General features: G+C 34.1%; 1 protein-coding gene across 1 annotated transcript in view; it reads left to right on the forward strand.

The window, feature by feature from the left end:
- LOC126779650 (Kv channel-interacting protein 1) overlaps positions 1-12,908 on the forward strand; it is a 67,887-nt gene extending 54,979 nt beyond the window's left edge. The window contains exons 3-7 of the mRNA XM_050503802.1: positions 2,575-2,644; positions 3,358-3,428; positions 10,564-10,773; positions 11,343-11,506; positions 12,320-12,908. Coding sequence (XP_050359759.1) covers positions 2,575-2,644; positions 3,358-3,428; positions 10,564-10,773; positions 11,343-11,471 — 480 coding nt within the window. The 3' untranslated portion in view covers positions 11,472-11,506; positions 12,320-12,908. The remainder of the gene's footprint in view (positions 1-2,574; positions 2,645-3,357; positions 3,429-10,563; positions 10,774-11,342; positions 11,507-12,319) is intronic.
- The last annotated feature ends 4,119 nt before the right edge of the window (positions 12,909-17,027 follow it).

The raw sequence follows: 17,027 nt of genomic DNA on the forward strand, positions 1-17,027 counted from the left end.
AACAGCAATACTTGGTATTATTTCGTTTCGGTTTGAAAGGTGAGTGAGCCAGTGTAACAGGCTATAAGGTTACATCTTAGTTGCAATGATTGATGGCGTATTATTTGATATTTCTTAATCACTGATCATCAGGTGGCCAACATGCCCGACCTATAAACATAAAAAATATAAAATGAAAGTTCCATATAAATCAGATTATTACTATTTACATGAAACCGGAAAAAAACTAAGAATCACAACTCATATACCCCCACCCCTTTTTTTAACGCTGGAAAAACGCGTTACGCGTTTACCCCACGGGAACAGTGGGGGGTATGTGGGGCTCGCCGGTGTCCAACGGGCCGAGTGCGCCCCGAGCATCGGTATCCACTAAAAAACAGGCGGTACCCTTTCCGTCTTAACGAGGAGCGCCGTGGGATCGCTTGCGCATGCTACCGTGAACCCCCCCACCCCTTCAATTAGGTCAACTAGCACACATTCCGGTCAATGAAGAATTCACGTGGACTCTACGACGTCAAATTCAAACGAATACTTATATTGCAAATGAATACCATATTTCGACCAATTTTTTAATCCTGAAACGTAGATTGTTTTTCTGCCTAATTAACATGTAGGCAGATTAAAATAGATATAATAGATGCGCCAAATGTACGGACAAAACGTCTAAGAATATACAAATAGAAAAAAATACAGCAAAATATAGCAAAGCTGAAGCAAATTTCGGAAACAGCGGCAATCGCTAAGACTAGCTGACGTAGAAAATAAACATGGTATTATGAGTGCATAGTACTTCAGAATCCGATGGGGCGGTAATCGGACACGGCCGGGATGAGTTCAGGGGAACCGACGGCTTAAACATTGATACCATCCAATCTCTGTTACTGAACATTTCCCAATTAGTTGACTGAAAAATCTTTCGATTTAATCCGCAGCCTTACAAGACCAATAGATTTAATTTACGAGTAAACTTTTTACTGGTGGTAGAGCTTTGTGCAAGATCGTCTGCGTAGGTACCGACCACTCATCAGATATTTTACCGCTAAACAGCAGTACTTTGTATTTTTGTGTTCTCTTTTTTAAGGGTGAGTGAATCAGTGTAATTACAGGCACAAGGGACATAACATCTTAGTTCCCAAGGTTGGTGGCGCATTGTTAATGTAAGCGATGGTTAACATTTCTTACAATGCCAATATCTATGGGCGTTGGTGACCACTTACCATCAGGTGGCCCATATGCTCGTCCGCCTTCCTATTCTATAAAAAAAAAGCTTTCTAATTATGTACTAATTATGTTCGGTGACAAACCCGGGTTTTTGGAATATCCAAGTAAAATAATAAATACGATTTTGATTCGGTTGAGAATTTGAATGAAAATTGATTTTTTGAAAAATGTATTTGAAAATTATAATTTATTTCTTAAAAGTAATACAAACTCTTTACACGTTTATTATATAAAAAATCTTTTTTATTTGTAAAGGGCTATACATACATATTTATATATACGTATTTTGACTAAACACCGGGCTAGCCTAACTGAGTTTATTATTTAAACAAGGCTTTAAGATAAAGACGAGAAACTCGGTAGTTACTGTTTCATTAATAATATATATACAGTAATCATATATAATTAAATGTAGTATATAATACAAAAGGAACAGCCGGTCAACGTACCAATGTTTTTCAGTTTAATTGTTAATTTGTAAGTGGTAACTACCCCACCGCCCATAGACAATGGCACTGTAAGAAGTATTAACAATACCTTCCATCGTCTATGTCCCACTTTGGGAACTAAGATGTTATGTCCCTTGTACCTGTAATTATGCTTATATTAAAAATATATATTAAATTTATAACATAACATTTTCATGACAAGTCATGGGTATGAATTTGATAGTTTCATATTGACTTCAAAATCCCCCACTATATTAACCATACACACGCATTTGTAGCGTGATTTACTGGTAGGCTATGTGTAAGCTCGTCGGGGTAGGTACCACCCACACATCAGATATTCTACCGCTGAACAGCAGTACTTGATATTGTTGTGTTCTGGTGTGTGAGCCAGTGTAATAATAGGTTGGTGGTGCATTTGCGATGCAAGCGATGGTTAACATTTCTTTCAATGCAAATAACTATTATCATACAGGAGCGAATCTAGATAGCGCGATTCAGGAATGTGACAGATTCAATCAACGCCATCTATCGTTACAGAGTAGTAATACGCTTTTACGTCTTAACGACTCGAGCCCAAGAGTATCTTATTTTACAATAGCCACTGGGTCATTGAGACCCTGCCCCTTTTGGGCCAAAATGAAAAGACGCGTCAGATAAACCTGACGGTGAGGAATAGCCCGGGTAAAGGGGGCAACCCCGAGGCCCGTACCTTGACTGGCTTAGGCCGGTCAGTAGGAACCATCTCTCTGACTCGACCGATCATCGTGAAATTTTGCATACATTTTAACAGGGACACAGAAAAGTGCCTCGAGTACCTACTAAGCCCTTACACGCGAGCCTTGGGCTGAAACTATTGATATATATTTGTATATTTAATTGTATGTTTCGACTTTATTTGCAGGAATGTCCCGAAGGCGTTGTCCATGAAGATTCCTTTAAAGATATATACGCGAAATTCTTCCCGCATGGTAGTAAGTATAGTATTACTGTCTTATTTTCTACAATCCCATTTATATTATAAATTTGAATGTATATGTGTCTAATTGTTACTCAAAATCGCAAAACCGGTAAAACGGATTTGGATGAATTTTAATATAATATATAGTATACCATATGTAACCTATTACCCTTCACTCGCGGGAAAAGGTATCTAGTTGTGTTTATAATTATATTCTATTTTAAATGCTATATACATAGCCTTTTGAAACTGTGTTATATGGCAGTGATAATATATAGCATTTATATATACATGAATGTTGGTATATTTGTTATTATCGTAACGATAGTTTGATGCTTGAAGAGTAAAGGAAAGCCAATCCTGCCGTTATTAAAAATATATTTAGACTAGTCTAAATGAATATAATATTAAAATAAAAACAAAAAAACAAAAAAGGTTGCCATAATATTAAAATAAAAAACAGAATTAAAAATATAATTTGATCCACGTTTCAATAATAATGCCCAAAATTTATTTTTTCAAATTTAATTACAAACTGTTCTAGTTAGCTGTAGCATGTGCAGAAAGTTTAACAAAAGAGGTTTACATTGAGCTTAAAATTTAAATATAGAATTTAAAAAATAGGCCCAAGTATTCATAATAATGCCCAAAATTTCTTTCATAAAATTTAATTACAAATTGGTCGTGGATAAGCAGAGATTAATGTTTTATTAAAAACCTTTCCAGACTCGGCGTTATACGCGCACTATGTGTTCAAAGCCTTTGACGTCAATTGCAGCGGCGCTATCAGCTTCAGGGTGAGTTTATATTATTAAAACTATTTAGTAAATATTTCAAACAGAAAGACGGACAGTTAAACGGGTCTGTGATTAATGTCTGAAGATTTTTATTGTAACAATTATAAGCCATTTTAATATTGAAATGTGAGACCTGAGCAGCTATCCTAAACGTCAAATTCCAATAGCGACATTGACGGTCTATCTTTATATATACACTTTTAAGTGTGAATGTCCCACTGCTGGGCTAAGGCCTCCTCTCCTTTTTTTTTGAAGAGAAAGTTTTGGAGCTTATTCCACCACGCTGCTCCAATGTTGGTGGAATACACAAGTGACAGAATTTCAGTGAAATTGGACACATGCAGGTTCCCTCACGATGTTTTCATTTTACCGTCAGGCACGAGATGAATTATAACACAGATTAAACATATGAAAAGTCAGTTGTGCTTGCCCAGGCTTGAACTCACGATCATCGGTTAAGATTCACGCGCTCTCACATCTGGGCCATCTCGGCTTAACTTTTTAAATTATATATATGTAATTCATCTGTACGTTTGTAAAAACATTTTCGTGTGTGTTTGAATGGGTCCCTAGATGATTTAGACTGAACTTCGCGGGTGGCATTCTGATCGAGTTCCAGGACTTTTTTTACAAAAAAAAAAATTCGAAGTCGGGACGGGAGTACTATATTTGAAAGTGAAGTTTGTTTGTTTGAACGCTCTCATCTCATGATCTATCAGTCATCGACAAATGATAGGCTATAGCCTATTCAATTCGAAGAAGGAGCTGATAAAAACATACCTTACAGTACAGTAACAGCCTGTTAATGTCCCACTGCTGGGCTAAGGCCTCCTCTCCCTTTTGAGGAGAAGGTTGTGGAGCTTATTCCACCACGCTGCTCCAATGCGGGTTGGTAGAATACACATGTGGCAGAATTTCAATGAAATTAGACACATGCAGGTTTCCTCACGATGTTTTCCTTCACCGTTAAGCACGAGATGAATTATAATCACAAATTAAGCACATGAAAATACAGTGGTGCTTGCCCGGGTTTGAACCCACGATCATCGGATAAGATTCACGCGTTCTAACCATCTCGGCTTTTTTTAATTAATTTTTTTTTAAACATACCTTATTTTTACATATTATATAATAATAATAATATCATGAGACTTTTTTTCACACACGGCCATCTGATCCCAAATTAAGCTCGTACAGAGCTTGTACTATGGAAACCAGACAACTGATATATTATATATATTACTTCATATAGATAATTACACCCAGACTCAGTATAAACAAACATGTTCATGCACACAAATATCTGTCCTGGGTGGGAATCGAACCCACAACCTTCGGCGTGAAAGGCAAGCATCTACCAACCACGCCAACGGCTCGTCATAATCCATGCTGTTCCCCAAAATCTCTGCTGTATTATGCACTACGAAAAGTTCTCGATTAATTTATCTTTATTTATAATACAACACAATTCCCATAACTTATATCCAGTTTAATTTTACTTCCAAAATCCCAATAACAACTTCGCCGACATTCAAAACGCCATTATTTCGAATCCATTGTGATATACCACAGATTATACAAGATCTCGACCAATGATATCTCGTCAATTCGATGTCAGAGTTGTTTGTGTGTCTTTAATCCTCTTGTGGTTCGAATAGGTTACACGTAAAACTACCACCACTGGGACGAAGGTCACGTTAAATGTGGGTGAAACCGCTGTGGCACTCCCCGCAGTTATGTAATAATAATTATAACATTTAAATGACATCATAACTCGGTTTTAGCACTGCCGACGTAATGGCTGTCTATCAGCCTCGTTGGTCTAGTGGCTAGATATAAGGCCGCAGATCCCGAGCTTCTGGGTTCGATTTTCACATCGTGCCAGTAAAAGGTTATTGGTTGTTTTTTGTGACAAAAAAATGTAAGTATCATTTCCGTACCTCGAAAAGCACGTAAAGTCGCTGGTTCTGCGTCTGAACACTTTCCGGTCGTGTCGGATTTGTCGTCTCATCGGTGTTAGTGAGTGAGGGAATAAAGAGTGCACCTGTTTTTTTTTCATAATATGCCGTACACAGTCGGCTAGTCTCCCCTGGCTGCCGTGATCAAAATCAGTCAGAAGAACGTCATCATATCACTTTATAGATAGAGAATATAAAAATGTCTGTTATAAACAGTGATGTATGTTTATTACAGACACTGCATTATTGGCGACGTAAAGGTCACAAACACACTCAAGCCTTTACAATTGCGTCGAGAGATAGTAGTCTGCTTCCCCATTCCTTCATAAGTGTACGCTATCTGGCTCTCGATTTCACCGCCTAAATGTGACATCAATTCCATCGCGCACAAAGAAATTTGGCAACGCCTTTGTTTGTCGCCTTTGTAAGCCGAGACGGCCTAGTGGTTAGAACGCGTGAATCTTAACCGATGATCGTGGGTTCAAACCCGGGTAAGCACCAATTTTCTTGTGCTTAATTAATAATAATAATAATAATATCCTGGGACATTTTTCATACACGGCCATCTGATCCCAAATTAAGCTTGTACAAAGCTTGTGCTATAGAAACCAGACAACTGATATACTACATATACTACTTTTCTTTTGTAAATACATACTTATATAGATAATTACACCCAGACTAAGCACAAACAGACATGTTCATGCACACAAATGTCTGTCCAGGGTGGGAATCGAACCCACAACCTTCGGCGTGAAAGGCAAATGTTCTACCAACCACGCCAACCGGCTCGTCAAATTTTGATTTTGTTAATTTGTGACTATAATTCATCTCGTATTTTACGGTGAAGAAAAACATCGTGAGGAAACCTGCATGTGTCTAATTTCATTGAAATTATGTCACATGTGTATTCTACCAACCCGCATTGGAGCAGCGTGGTGGAATAAGCTCTAAAACCTTCTCCTCAAAAAGGGAGAGGAGGCCTTAGCCCAGCAGTGGGACATTAACAGGCTGTTACTGTTACTGTACTGTTTGTTTGTCGCACTTCCAAAAAATGGAATTCTTTACCAGCTCACGTGTTACTCTCCTCTTACGACCCGGATTCCTTCAAACGAGGCGTGAAGGTCTTGCGAGCCGGCAAGGCGAAGGCTAGTGCAGAACATTATTCCCGACTGTACTGGCCGTATAGAATACACATTGGATAAATAAAGTAAATATCTCATTCCCAAGGGAATGCGAAAACTGGTTCAAGCGCAAATCGCATTGTTAACATAACAACCATAAACATTTTATGTTGTTAACTCTCAAAGCTGTTGTGATATTATTTGGTTATAGTATTTAGGCAAGGTGAGCAAGGTGTTCGTTTTTATAACAAAATTCCTCAAATACTTTTTATTTACTTTATGTCTTTATTCACTCAATTTACAAATAGTATATAAAAGAACAGGTAGTACAAAAAGTATGCAAAGACACTTATTCAGAGATTTCTTCCTGGCAACCTCTATTAAAAAAAATTGTCAGAAAAAATAATAGAACGTAGCTGTACAATTAAAATTACTATTAAATACCTAATATACATTATTATTTTAACCAATATATTTAAAGCAAATGTTAAGAAAAATTAAATTAATAATATTACTCAATAAAGGCTTAGGAAGTTAGTACTCGTTGATTTCCATGCAGGATAAATAACAATTTAATTGTATTTATTATCTATGTAACTTGATTTTTGAAAAAGAGTAACGGTTAAGTTTCCTGCCGGTTATTGTCGGTCGAATACATTACGAACCAGACTTGAAATATTATTTAATCTTTTGAAATGACCATTTAAAAGTACTCGCAAAGTATATTTTATATGTTTTGATTTGATTCAAGTATTTTGATGTTAAATATTGGCACGCCTAGGGGTTAAGTCGCCGTGGCGGCGAACGGCGCTGTCACTCTACACCCATGTTGTGTGTGGCGTGTGTACTATATACTTCGTTGCTATATATTAATATAATAATAAAAGAAGCTGTTCTTATTATTTATTTTAATCTATATTAAGTTATTGCTCTTCTTTAATCATAAATTATTTAAATACCCATCAACTTCGATGTATCTTATTTGTCACTGTAACGGCCATGATTTTTTTATTAGTCTGTGAATAATACAAGTAAAACCGCAAGACACGGCTGGTTATCAAAATAATATTTTTGTTATGTATTCCCAATGTTCTAAAAAAAACAAACATAATACCAACATAAAAATACATTAAGAAGAGATTCTGTGAATATTACCCCCAAGGGTATCCGTGAAATAGGGGATGATATAGAAGATGTGACAGTTACAAAGGGCTTAATGCCGTGAATGTTTTCTAATAAAAAACTTAAACTTTCTTTATAACAGCTTGTTTTGTTTAAACATTTACCCTACTATCCGTTATTCGTAGCCTTCTGATCCTGACGCAGTAACAAAAGGAATTATTTCTTGAATATGGAGTATTTAGTAAATTCAAGAAATAATTCAATTTCAAAATTAATTTAGCTTTGCCAATTAATAAATTCGAATTGCATGTTTTGAATAAAGACTTATGTTAAAAATGGATGACTACTCGTTGATTTCCTTGCAGAACAAAATATAATAATAATTTTATTTAATTAAATATCTTAGTAACCTAATTGTTAGATGAAAGAATTTCTTGCCGATTCTCTATGGTGGACTTTATACTTAACCGGTGATAAATTTTTAATTTTTAATTTTCAAAGGTACTCAATCCCTAGACTAGTTTACTAGAACATTTTTTATTTCATTTGGTAACTTTTATTGCATAGATAGACGAACGAGCATATGGGCCACCTGATGGTAAGTGGTCACCACCACTCATAGACATCCGTATACCAATGCTCCATCAACGTAAGATGTTACGTCTCTTGTGCCTGTATTCACGGGGTCACTCGCCTTTCTCACACAACAACACTAAATATTGCTATTTGGCGGTAGAATATCTGATGAATGATTGGTACGTATTTTTTTCAAGACTCAACATCTTCTTTACATAAATCCCAGCGAAACATTGCCAGTCTCCGTGAAAGCAAAGTTCCTTCAAACGAGGCGTGAAGAGGCATCTTGCGGGCCGGCAAGGCGAAGGCGGCTAGTGCAGAACGTTTTTCCCGACTGTACTGGCCGTCGTCGCGTTTGGACTCTACTACCACTTACCATCAGGTGGAGTAGATATAAAAAAAGCGAAATAATTTGACTTTAAAATTATTTATTTAATTTTAACAATGTCTCATCATCAAATTGGCGTGGTGACATTTTCAGCGCGCTTACGTTGGACGGGCGCCAAGTTTTTCTTACATTCTTATTCCTAGATTTCATCCGTGAGATTGTTTTGTATTAACCAGACTACCAAGAACGTGTTCTCGTCGGCGCTGGAATTGATTGTGGGATGTGTTTATTTATTACATGTTTTGCTGAAATGGTAAAGTGTTTAGAATATGTCAATATGTACATATCTATATATATATAAGCGAATCCGAGATCTCTGAAACTATCCGCCCGATTGACTTGAAATTTGTCACAGTTTTCCTTCCTCTCGTACATACTTACCAAGAATGAATTTTACGCAAATCCTGTCCAAAATACATTTTCCTTCGTATCTACCCGTGCGAAGCCAGGACAATTAGCTATATATAAGCAATCCGATCCCAATATATGTATATATGTATTGCCGTCGCATCGGGTTATGAGAGTGAAATAATAGTAAAAGCAACAGCCTTTTAATGTCCCACTGCTGGCCTAAGGCATCTTCTCCTTTTAAAGAGAAGGGATGGAAAAAGCTTCGGTTAAGATTGACGTCTTCTAACCATTGGACCATCATGAAACAAAGACAAAACGAATATCGCATACGTGTATTTGCACAAATTTTTATAACCTAAAAAAATATATAACCACGAATAAAACACGACTCCCCAAGACAAAGACATTCTATTGAAATGTATTACGAAGCTAATAGTATTACTTTTGAAAAAAGATAGCGCGATTCAGATAACCGAATAAATTAATTATTGCCATCTATTTAAGATTGTCTATATATGTATGTATTTACAAAAGAAAAGTAGTATATGTAGTATATCAGTTGCCTGGTTTCCATAGTTAGAGCTCTGCTTAGTTTGGGATCCGATGGCCGTGTGTGACTGTTCCAGGATATTATTATTATTATTGTTATTATCTATTGATCAATTTAGAAACTAAAATATGACAAAAAAAATTATACATTCCGCCCAATAATGTATCCAGCGCAATTGCCTACTCTTGGATAGGCTGCCGTAACCCATACGAGAGTAATGCGTGGTAATTGCGTTGTTTCGAAACTTCTGGAAAAAAGCAAAGTGAGCTCGCACAGTATTACCACAGACGACATACTTGTCATATATCCAATTCCAATTTCAATTTTTTAATACCGTAATACGTATTACGCACACGTATGTCAGTGAAATTCATTTCACGCTAACATTTAAATATAAAACTAATCCAATGAGTTGTTTAAGAGCTGGACTCTTAAAAAACTATTTAGAAGAGGTGAGAATGAACAGATATTCAAATGTGGGCGTTTCTTAATTCTTGTATTTAAAAATATATATAAGTTATTTACATTTAACTAATTGGAACGAATCGCAAACGAAAACATGTGTTTTTAAACTGATTAAATATTACAAGGGCGTTGAATATGAAGCAGGAAGTGACATTTATAAGTCGATCAAATTTGCGTATTATAAATTAAGTTTTCAGCTTCAAACTTCAATAGTTTTGATAATTGCAAGCGCTTGATATGGGTTTTAATTGACCATCACTGTTGTGCCTTTATATCAGGTATTTCGCACTGGCAATTTGGCTACCTTATGGTAAGTGGTTACTACCAATTATATACATGGGTTACGTTAACCATCCCTTAATCCGTCAACGTCACGCCACCAACCTTGGGTTTACATTACAATATAAGTTATTACTGTTTAGCGCTAGAATATGTGATGAGTGGGTGGTACCTACTCAGACACTTGCGCAAAGCCCTACCTGGCTACCACCAAGTAATACTAGAAAGTTTATTATTCATATTCCAACCATTGTGTTTGGTCAGCGCAATGAACCTAGAATATATTCAATTACAAATTAAAATGTCAAAAATTTAATTTCAGGAATTACTCGTGACCCTGTCAACACTTCTCCGTGGTTCCGTATACGAGCGTCTTCGTTGGGCCTTCCGTCTGTATGATGTTGATGGTGATGGTGCTATTACCAGACAGGAGCTTGGTGAAGTAGTTGTGGCTGTTCACGAATTGCTAGGGAGACGAGCACCACCGGGGTCACCTGCTGCAAGGATAGATGATGCGAAAGCAAATGAACAGGTCATTAACATCGTAACTGTCTTCTATATTTATATACAAATACATATTATTTTATTAAAGCTAATTTTATGTGTTTTAAATTTCACACATAGTTATATGTATTCAAAATATGTCAAACGAAATAGTCACATTCTGGGCTCCAACTTTTTAAGTGTCCCACATTGGGCGCCAATATCACAAATAACTTTTTACCGATTACACTACACAATTTGTAGAAATTATATCGGAATTTTCTTTCTGTAAAGTAAAAGTTTGTTAAACGTCAAGAATAAGTAAAAGTTGTGTGTTTATTGTGTTAAAATAATCGAAACGATCAAATCATTTGGGGTTTATGAGTGCAAGAATTGGGTTACTCTCGTTTCAAATCACGCAAACGAAGGGTTTTATTAAGTTTTATTGTTTATTGGGGGTAATAGGTCTCTAACAAAATGATTAACTACCGATAGGTTGTTCTCTGCTCACTTCAAATGTTAGCATGATCCACATTATTGCCTACCCTGTTTTATTCTTGCCTGTTCCGACGCAATCTAATCGGGTATCGGTAATTATTATTACATTATATATTACAGGTGGACCGAGTGTTCAGGAAGTTGGATCTGAACCAGGACGGTGTTATAACGATCGAGGAGTTTCTGGAGTCGTGTTTAAAGGATGAAGTGATCACACGGTCTCTTCAGATGTTCGACACGGTGCTATGACGGCAGACTGACGCGGCGCAAGTGCGCGATACCAGGTATGTACAAGTGACCACCACTTTGAAAGGGCAACAAAACAGCCCACTCGAAACAGTTGCTTGTAATGTAGAGCTTCAGAAAAACCTTTTTTTATAGTACAGATTAATTATATCACGTAACAAAGAATTAGCAGACAAGTATTAAAAATATTTAAAAGAACGGTTCTTAATTTTTATATTATAATTCTGTCATCTCCGTGTATTTGCGAAAGTTTAAATACTAATCTAGTGCACGCCATTTTTATTTACATTTTATTTATTGATTCAATTCTCAACAAACAAGGGATTCCTATCATACAGCCAAGTCATACGATTAATTAAATAATAAAAAAACAAATACACTAAGAAATAGAGAAATAAAGAAAGGTGACTTTTCTAATTTAGAAGAATTCTTATATTATTTAAAAGAAATAATTTTGTTTTTGATAATTAAAAAGATGGATATAATATATCTATACAAATATTAAAAAGAGATAAGACTTTTTTGTAAGTTTGTTTGGAATGGATAAACCCAAAAACTACTAAACCGATTTTTTAAATTCTTTTACCTACAAAAAGCTTCATAATCAACGAGAATATACATAAATAGACTGTATTTTATTAAAAATATATATATATCCTACGAAAATGGCAATGATGTAACCTAAGGTATCAAAAATTTGCCTTTAAAATATTTAGTGATGTAGATAATTGTTCAACCCATACGAAGTCGGGGCGGGCCGCTGGTATTGTATTAAAATATCGCGTATTTAAAGTAATAAAATACATTAAAACTCTTTCGATGGATTGTTTAACATAGACAATATTTTCCAGGATCGAAATAAAACGAACGACATACCACCACTGTCAGTGTCACGGGCTCTACAACATGGCGGCGGCGTGGGTTTACCGCGCAAACTACGCGCGTTACGTCGCCGCCCTCGAGAACTTCTACCGCCGCGTCCTGAAGCCGAGGATCAGGAGCGTTCTGTTTTTCCATTTCTAGATTATTAGTGTTCAGCCTGATTGAAAATAAAAAAAAATCGTTGAAAGTAACCTATAATGAATACAGACTATAATAATGACACAGGTCTACTTAAAAAACTATATAATATAATATTTTTAGGATTTAAGCTTCGGTCATATCTGCGTTGACTAACTTTACATGTATAACAAAACATGATATGACTAAACACTGAATTGCTTAGTGATCAAAATTAAGCACCGTGGATGTTTTATCACTACGAGAACGTTACTTTGATTTTTTTTTCTATTTTCAATGAGGCTTTTATATTAAATATTATGGGATGTCTTGTCTCAATTTAAACTATTTTAGTAAAAATTAGATAGAGTCAAGTACAGAAGCAGTTTTGTTTTACAAAAAAAAAAATACAATAAAATTAAAAGTTGTAACTCGAATTGAATGGAAACCTCACGAATTGGGTATTGTAATGAATTTTTTCGTTTTTCATAAATGAAAATATCAAATATCATTATTTTAATAATAACCAAAATGTAGTATCGAACTGAAAATATATATTTAAGCTCTGCACAAATCCCTTAAGCCGGCCATTTTAGAGCGCATGTGACGTCACAGTGTTAAATTTGCCTGGTAGAAAGCTGATTCGTGTGCTTACCTTTAGTCTCATTATGATATTAATTAACATTATGACGTCACAAACAATCACGGCGCGTAAACGTGATATTTTGTAGATTTTAATTAATTTTTGACCAATTATATATTATATAAGCCAATGCGTCGATTTTTAATATTATTTATGATAAAATATTCAAGTAAAATTTAAAAAAAAGTAACACTCATTCCGAGGACCCAATTTCCGCTTACTTCTGTACAGGACTCGACAATTTTGAAGGATTATTGCGTTTTTAGGCATAAAAAAGTTTCTGCAACCAATCCGTTAGGACATAAAAAAATGCTGTTAATATGGATGTAACTTTTCAGGTAGACTAAAATAGTTTGGAATGTTCTTAGCATTGACATTGAGGATGGCTTTGCGATTCAAAAAGGGATATTTAAAAAAGGAAAGGCAAAGGGTTTTTTGTCAACTAAAATTCATTCATGATACAAAAATTATTATTGCGTTCTCTTTGTGTTTCGAATTTGTTGAAAACACTCGCGACGCGCTTATAAATACATACGGGATAAATTAAGCAAACATACATTTTTGTTTATTGAGATAAGATGACAATAGTCGACAATACCTTGAGTCTGTAAATGTCAAGAACTTGATGACAGTAGATCGGGGTGTGAGAGAGAGAGAGACAAAATTGGTTAATGCGATTGGATGAAACAACCAACCAATCATATTCGACTATTGTGCGTAATAAGAATTTTATCCTTGTATTTACGAACGGTTTTAAAGTATCAGAGATTGTAAGAAAGAGATGAAGTGGAGGAGACGAATAATTTTAAACCAGGCGAAAAAAAATTATTAAAAAGATTTTCAATTATGTATACAAAATTAGCCGAGATGGCCCAGTGGTTAGAACGCGTGAATCTTAACCGACGATCGTGGGTTCAAACCCGGGCAAGCACCACTGAATTAACATGTTATTAATTTGTGATTATAATTCATCTCGTGCTTGACGGTGAATCTCCAAACCTTCTCCTAAAAATGGGGAGGAGGCCTTAGCCCAGCAGTGGGACATTCACAGGCTGTTACTGTTTTTATCTCTTTGATTGAAAGGATTGGACGCCTCAATGCTAGAGCCCCTGTTATTCCTTAATCCGACCCTGCTACTACCCTCAATAAAACAAAACTCATCATTACTCTTATCTCGCTAAACACAATTAATAAAATTTCATCCCCTTTTTGGGATCGCAAAGACCATTTCTTATCTGTGTTTCTTAGTACATATAAACGTAGATAATAACTGTTACTCTAATTGTTCCAGAAGCTTAAATTGTTTTTACCCTTAGATGAATTTAGGATATAAAGTTGTTTATATTTTAACTTAATTATTTTTATTTCGTTTATGTATTTCTCGTTATTTTTTAACTGGCAATACTGAAAAGAGTAAGACATTATTTATTACAAGAAAAATCCAACAGGGTACACATTTTTTCTTCAACAACTGAATCATAACAAAAAAAATTTTGATACGCGTAAAGTATTTTTCGAAGAAGAAATTGAAGTTTTATCCTTTTTTGTTTCATCTATACCGAATTATCTACTTTTAAGGCTTCAATCTCATCACATAAATCCATATATTTATTATTATTTTTATATTAATAAAATGCTATGCAGGGCAAATCAAATCATATAATATATTATTCATTTTACAAAACATATGGAGTCTACACTCCAAGTGAGAGTAAGGACAATTACCTCAAGGGCTTGAAAACCCATATGAATAAGTGAACCTCAAAAAGTATGCCAAATTCACCTTCCAACTCCTACTGGAGTCATCTAAGTTTCATACATTTTGAGAGATACTTTTTATGTATGAGGTATTTATCCTTACCACAAAACTCCATAAAAATAACATTGAAATTTAAAAATAATTACGAATACATTTTTTATGTTGCTGTATATTTTTAAGATAAATAATTAATCATAATTTCACAAACATTACATTTTAAATTGCATTTAAAAAGCTCATTGTTTTTATATTTTGAGCTAAATTTGAGATGAAGATGAAGATGAACGAGAATGATGGCTCGGCCATTAGCTTCGGCCACATATTATAGACAATTTTCATAATATGATAAAATGGTCGTAGCTCTTGAACAATACAATAATATTATAAATAATTTAGCGTTCGTGAGTATTAAATTGTTTATATTAATAAAATTAATTGATTTAATAAAGCAATTCTAAGAATCATATCATAATTTATAATCTTTTAATATTAATTATTAATATTTTATCAATATACATATGTTTCTTTTTAAGAAAAATGTATGAGCCTCTTTAAAACAAATATTTTACAAAGGCAATTACATATATATTGCTTATTGCAACACTATCCATGTTCCATTTCGATATTTAAATACAACACGTGAACAAACGTTAAATACCGCAATATTAGAAACATTTTTTTTAAATTACTTTGTACAGTGTTGTTATTAAATTAAATTATTTTATTAATCAAAATTTATTCTTTTTAAATATATTTATAGACGTTTGTTTGTTTTCATTAACCGGATACATTACTTTGTAAATAATTCAGAAACAGAATAATTCAAATCAATGTCAGGTGAGTTATTCTGTTAGAAGAGTCTCGAAACTCACGGAGGAAACGGATTGTGAAATGTCAGTAAGTTATATAACATTTCATGAGATACGAAATGAATTCTTACAGAATAGCACAGCTGATACAATATTTTCACCACGAAATACAAGATAATTTTAAACTACAAAGGTATCCTGTATAAATATAAATTGTTATATTGTTACGTCATATTTTTACTCTATAATATATTCATATTGAGAGTTATTTTGTTGTTTTCAATAAAAAAAAATTAAGCTTTCTAGATATTAAGCGATGTAGCAACATTGAGCATTGTAACAGGCTGAAAGACAAGGCAAGTGGCGTAAAAAAAACACAACACTATTTCACTTAAATACTTATATTATATATACTTTAATTTAACTAAATTTCCGATATAGACTTCGCAACGTTACGTTACTTTACTTTTTTTTATAGATCAACCGGAATCATTATTGACTTAATATACTTCTCAACCAATAACAGTATGATAATAAATAATTATTAATAATCTAGGTTGTGAATAAAATTAACCCGTACTTAAAAATGTTTTATTTTTATAAAAATATAATATTAATATACTATTTCAAACAAAATCCTAATGAACTACAATTGTGCCGAGGGTACATTCATGCCATAGTGATATTATACGATACAGATACTAACGCAAAAGAGGTGTCCTGTGTGAAGGTCTTATAGTTTTGACATTGACAATTCAGCGTGTTGCAAGGCTCAATAATTATCCTATCTTATGAATTAATGTACCTAGTTAACTATTATCATGTTGAATTAATGTGATTAATATTATCTACGACTGAAACTTGTAATTTGCTTTAGGAAATTACTGTAACTCGTCGACATAATTCGTATACATATAAATTGGGGAATACACCTTTTTCGAGAAAACTAATAATCCGACTTATGCGAGAAAAAAACTAACACCAATTTTTTGTTTAGATTTAAGCGTTTTTATATATTATATTTATATATTTCATTAGAACTAGAAGTACTTTTATTGCAATTATTATATTTAGTTGTGTGTGTATAAAACAGATTAAATACAATATTAATTGTTTTAGACCTCTTTAGTGACTATCGAAAATTCCTTTGCACTTTTTGCCCCGATAAAAAAAAGATACGCGTCATTGATAGTGTATGTAATATAGTATAACGAAGCAGTCGAAATTTAGTTATAACATCAATTAATTACGGATGAGCGACTTAATAGAAGAAATTTGTATTAAAGAGGTTTCATGGAACTTAATTAATCTATTGAAAATATATATTTATTTTGCAACTACGAGTATAA

Source organism: Nymphalis io, chromosome 29, assembly GCF_905147045.1.
Source record: "Nymphalis io chromosome 29, ilAglIoxx1.1, whole genome shotgun sequence".
NCBI classification, from domain to species: domain Eukaryota; kingdom Metazoa; phylum Arthropoda; class Insecta; order Lepidoptera; family Nymphalidae; genus Nymphalis; species Nymphalis io.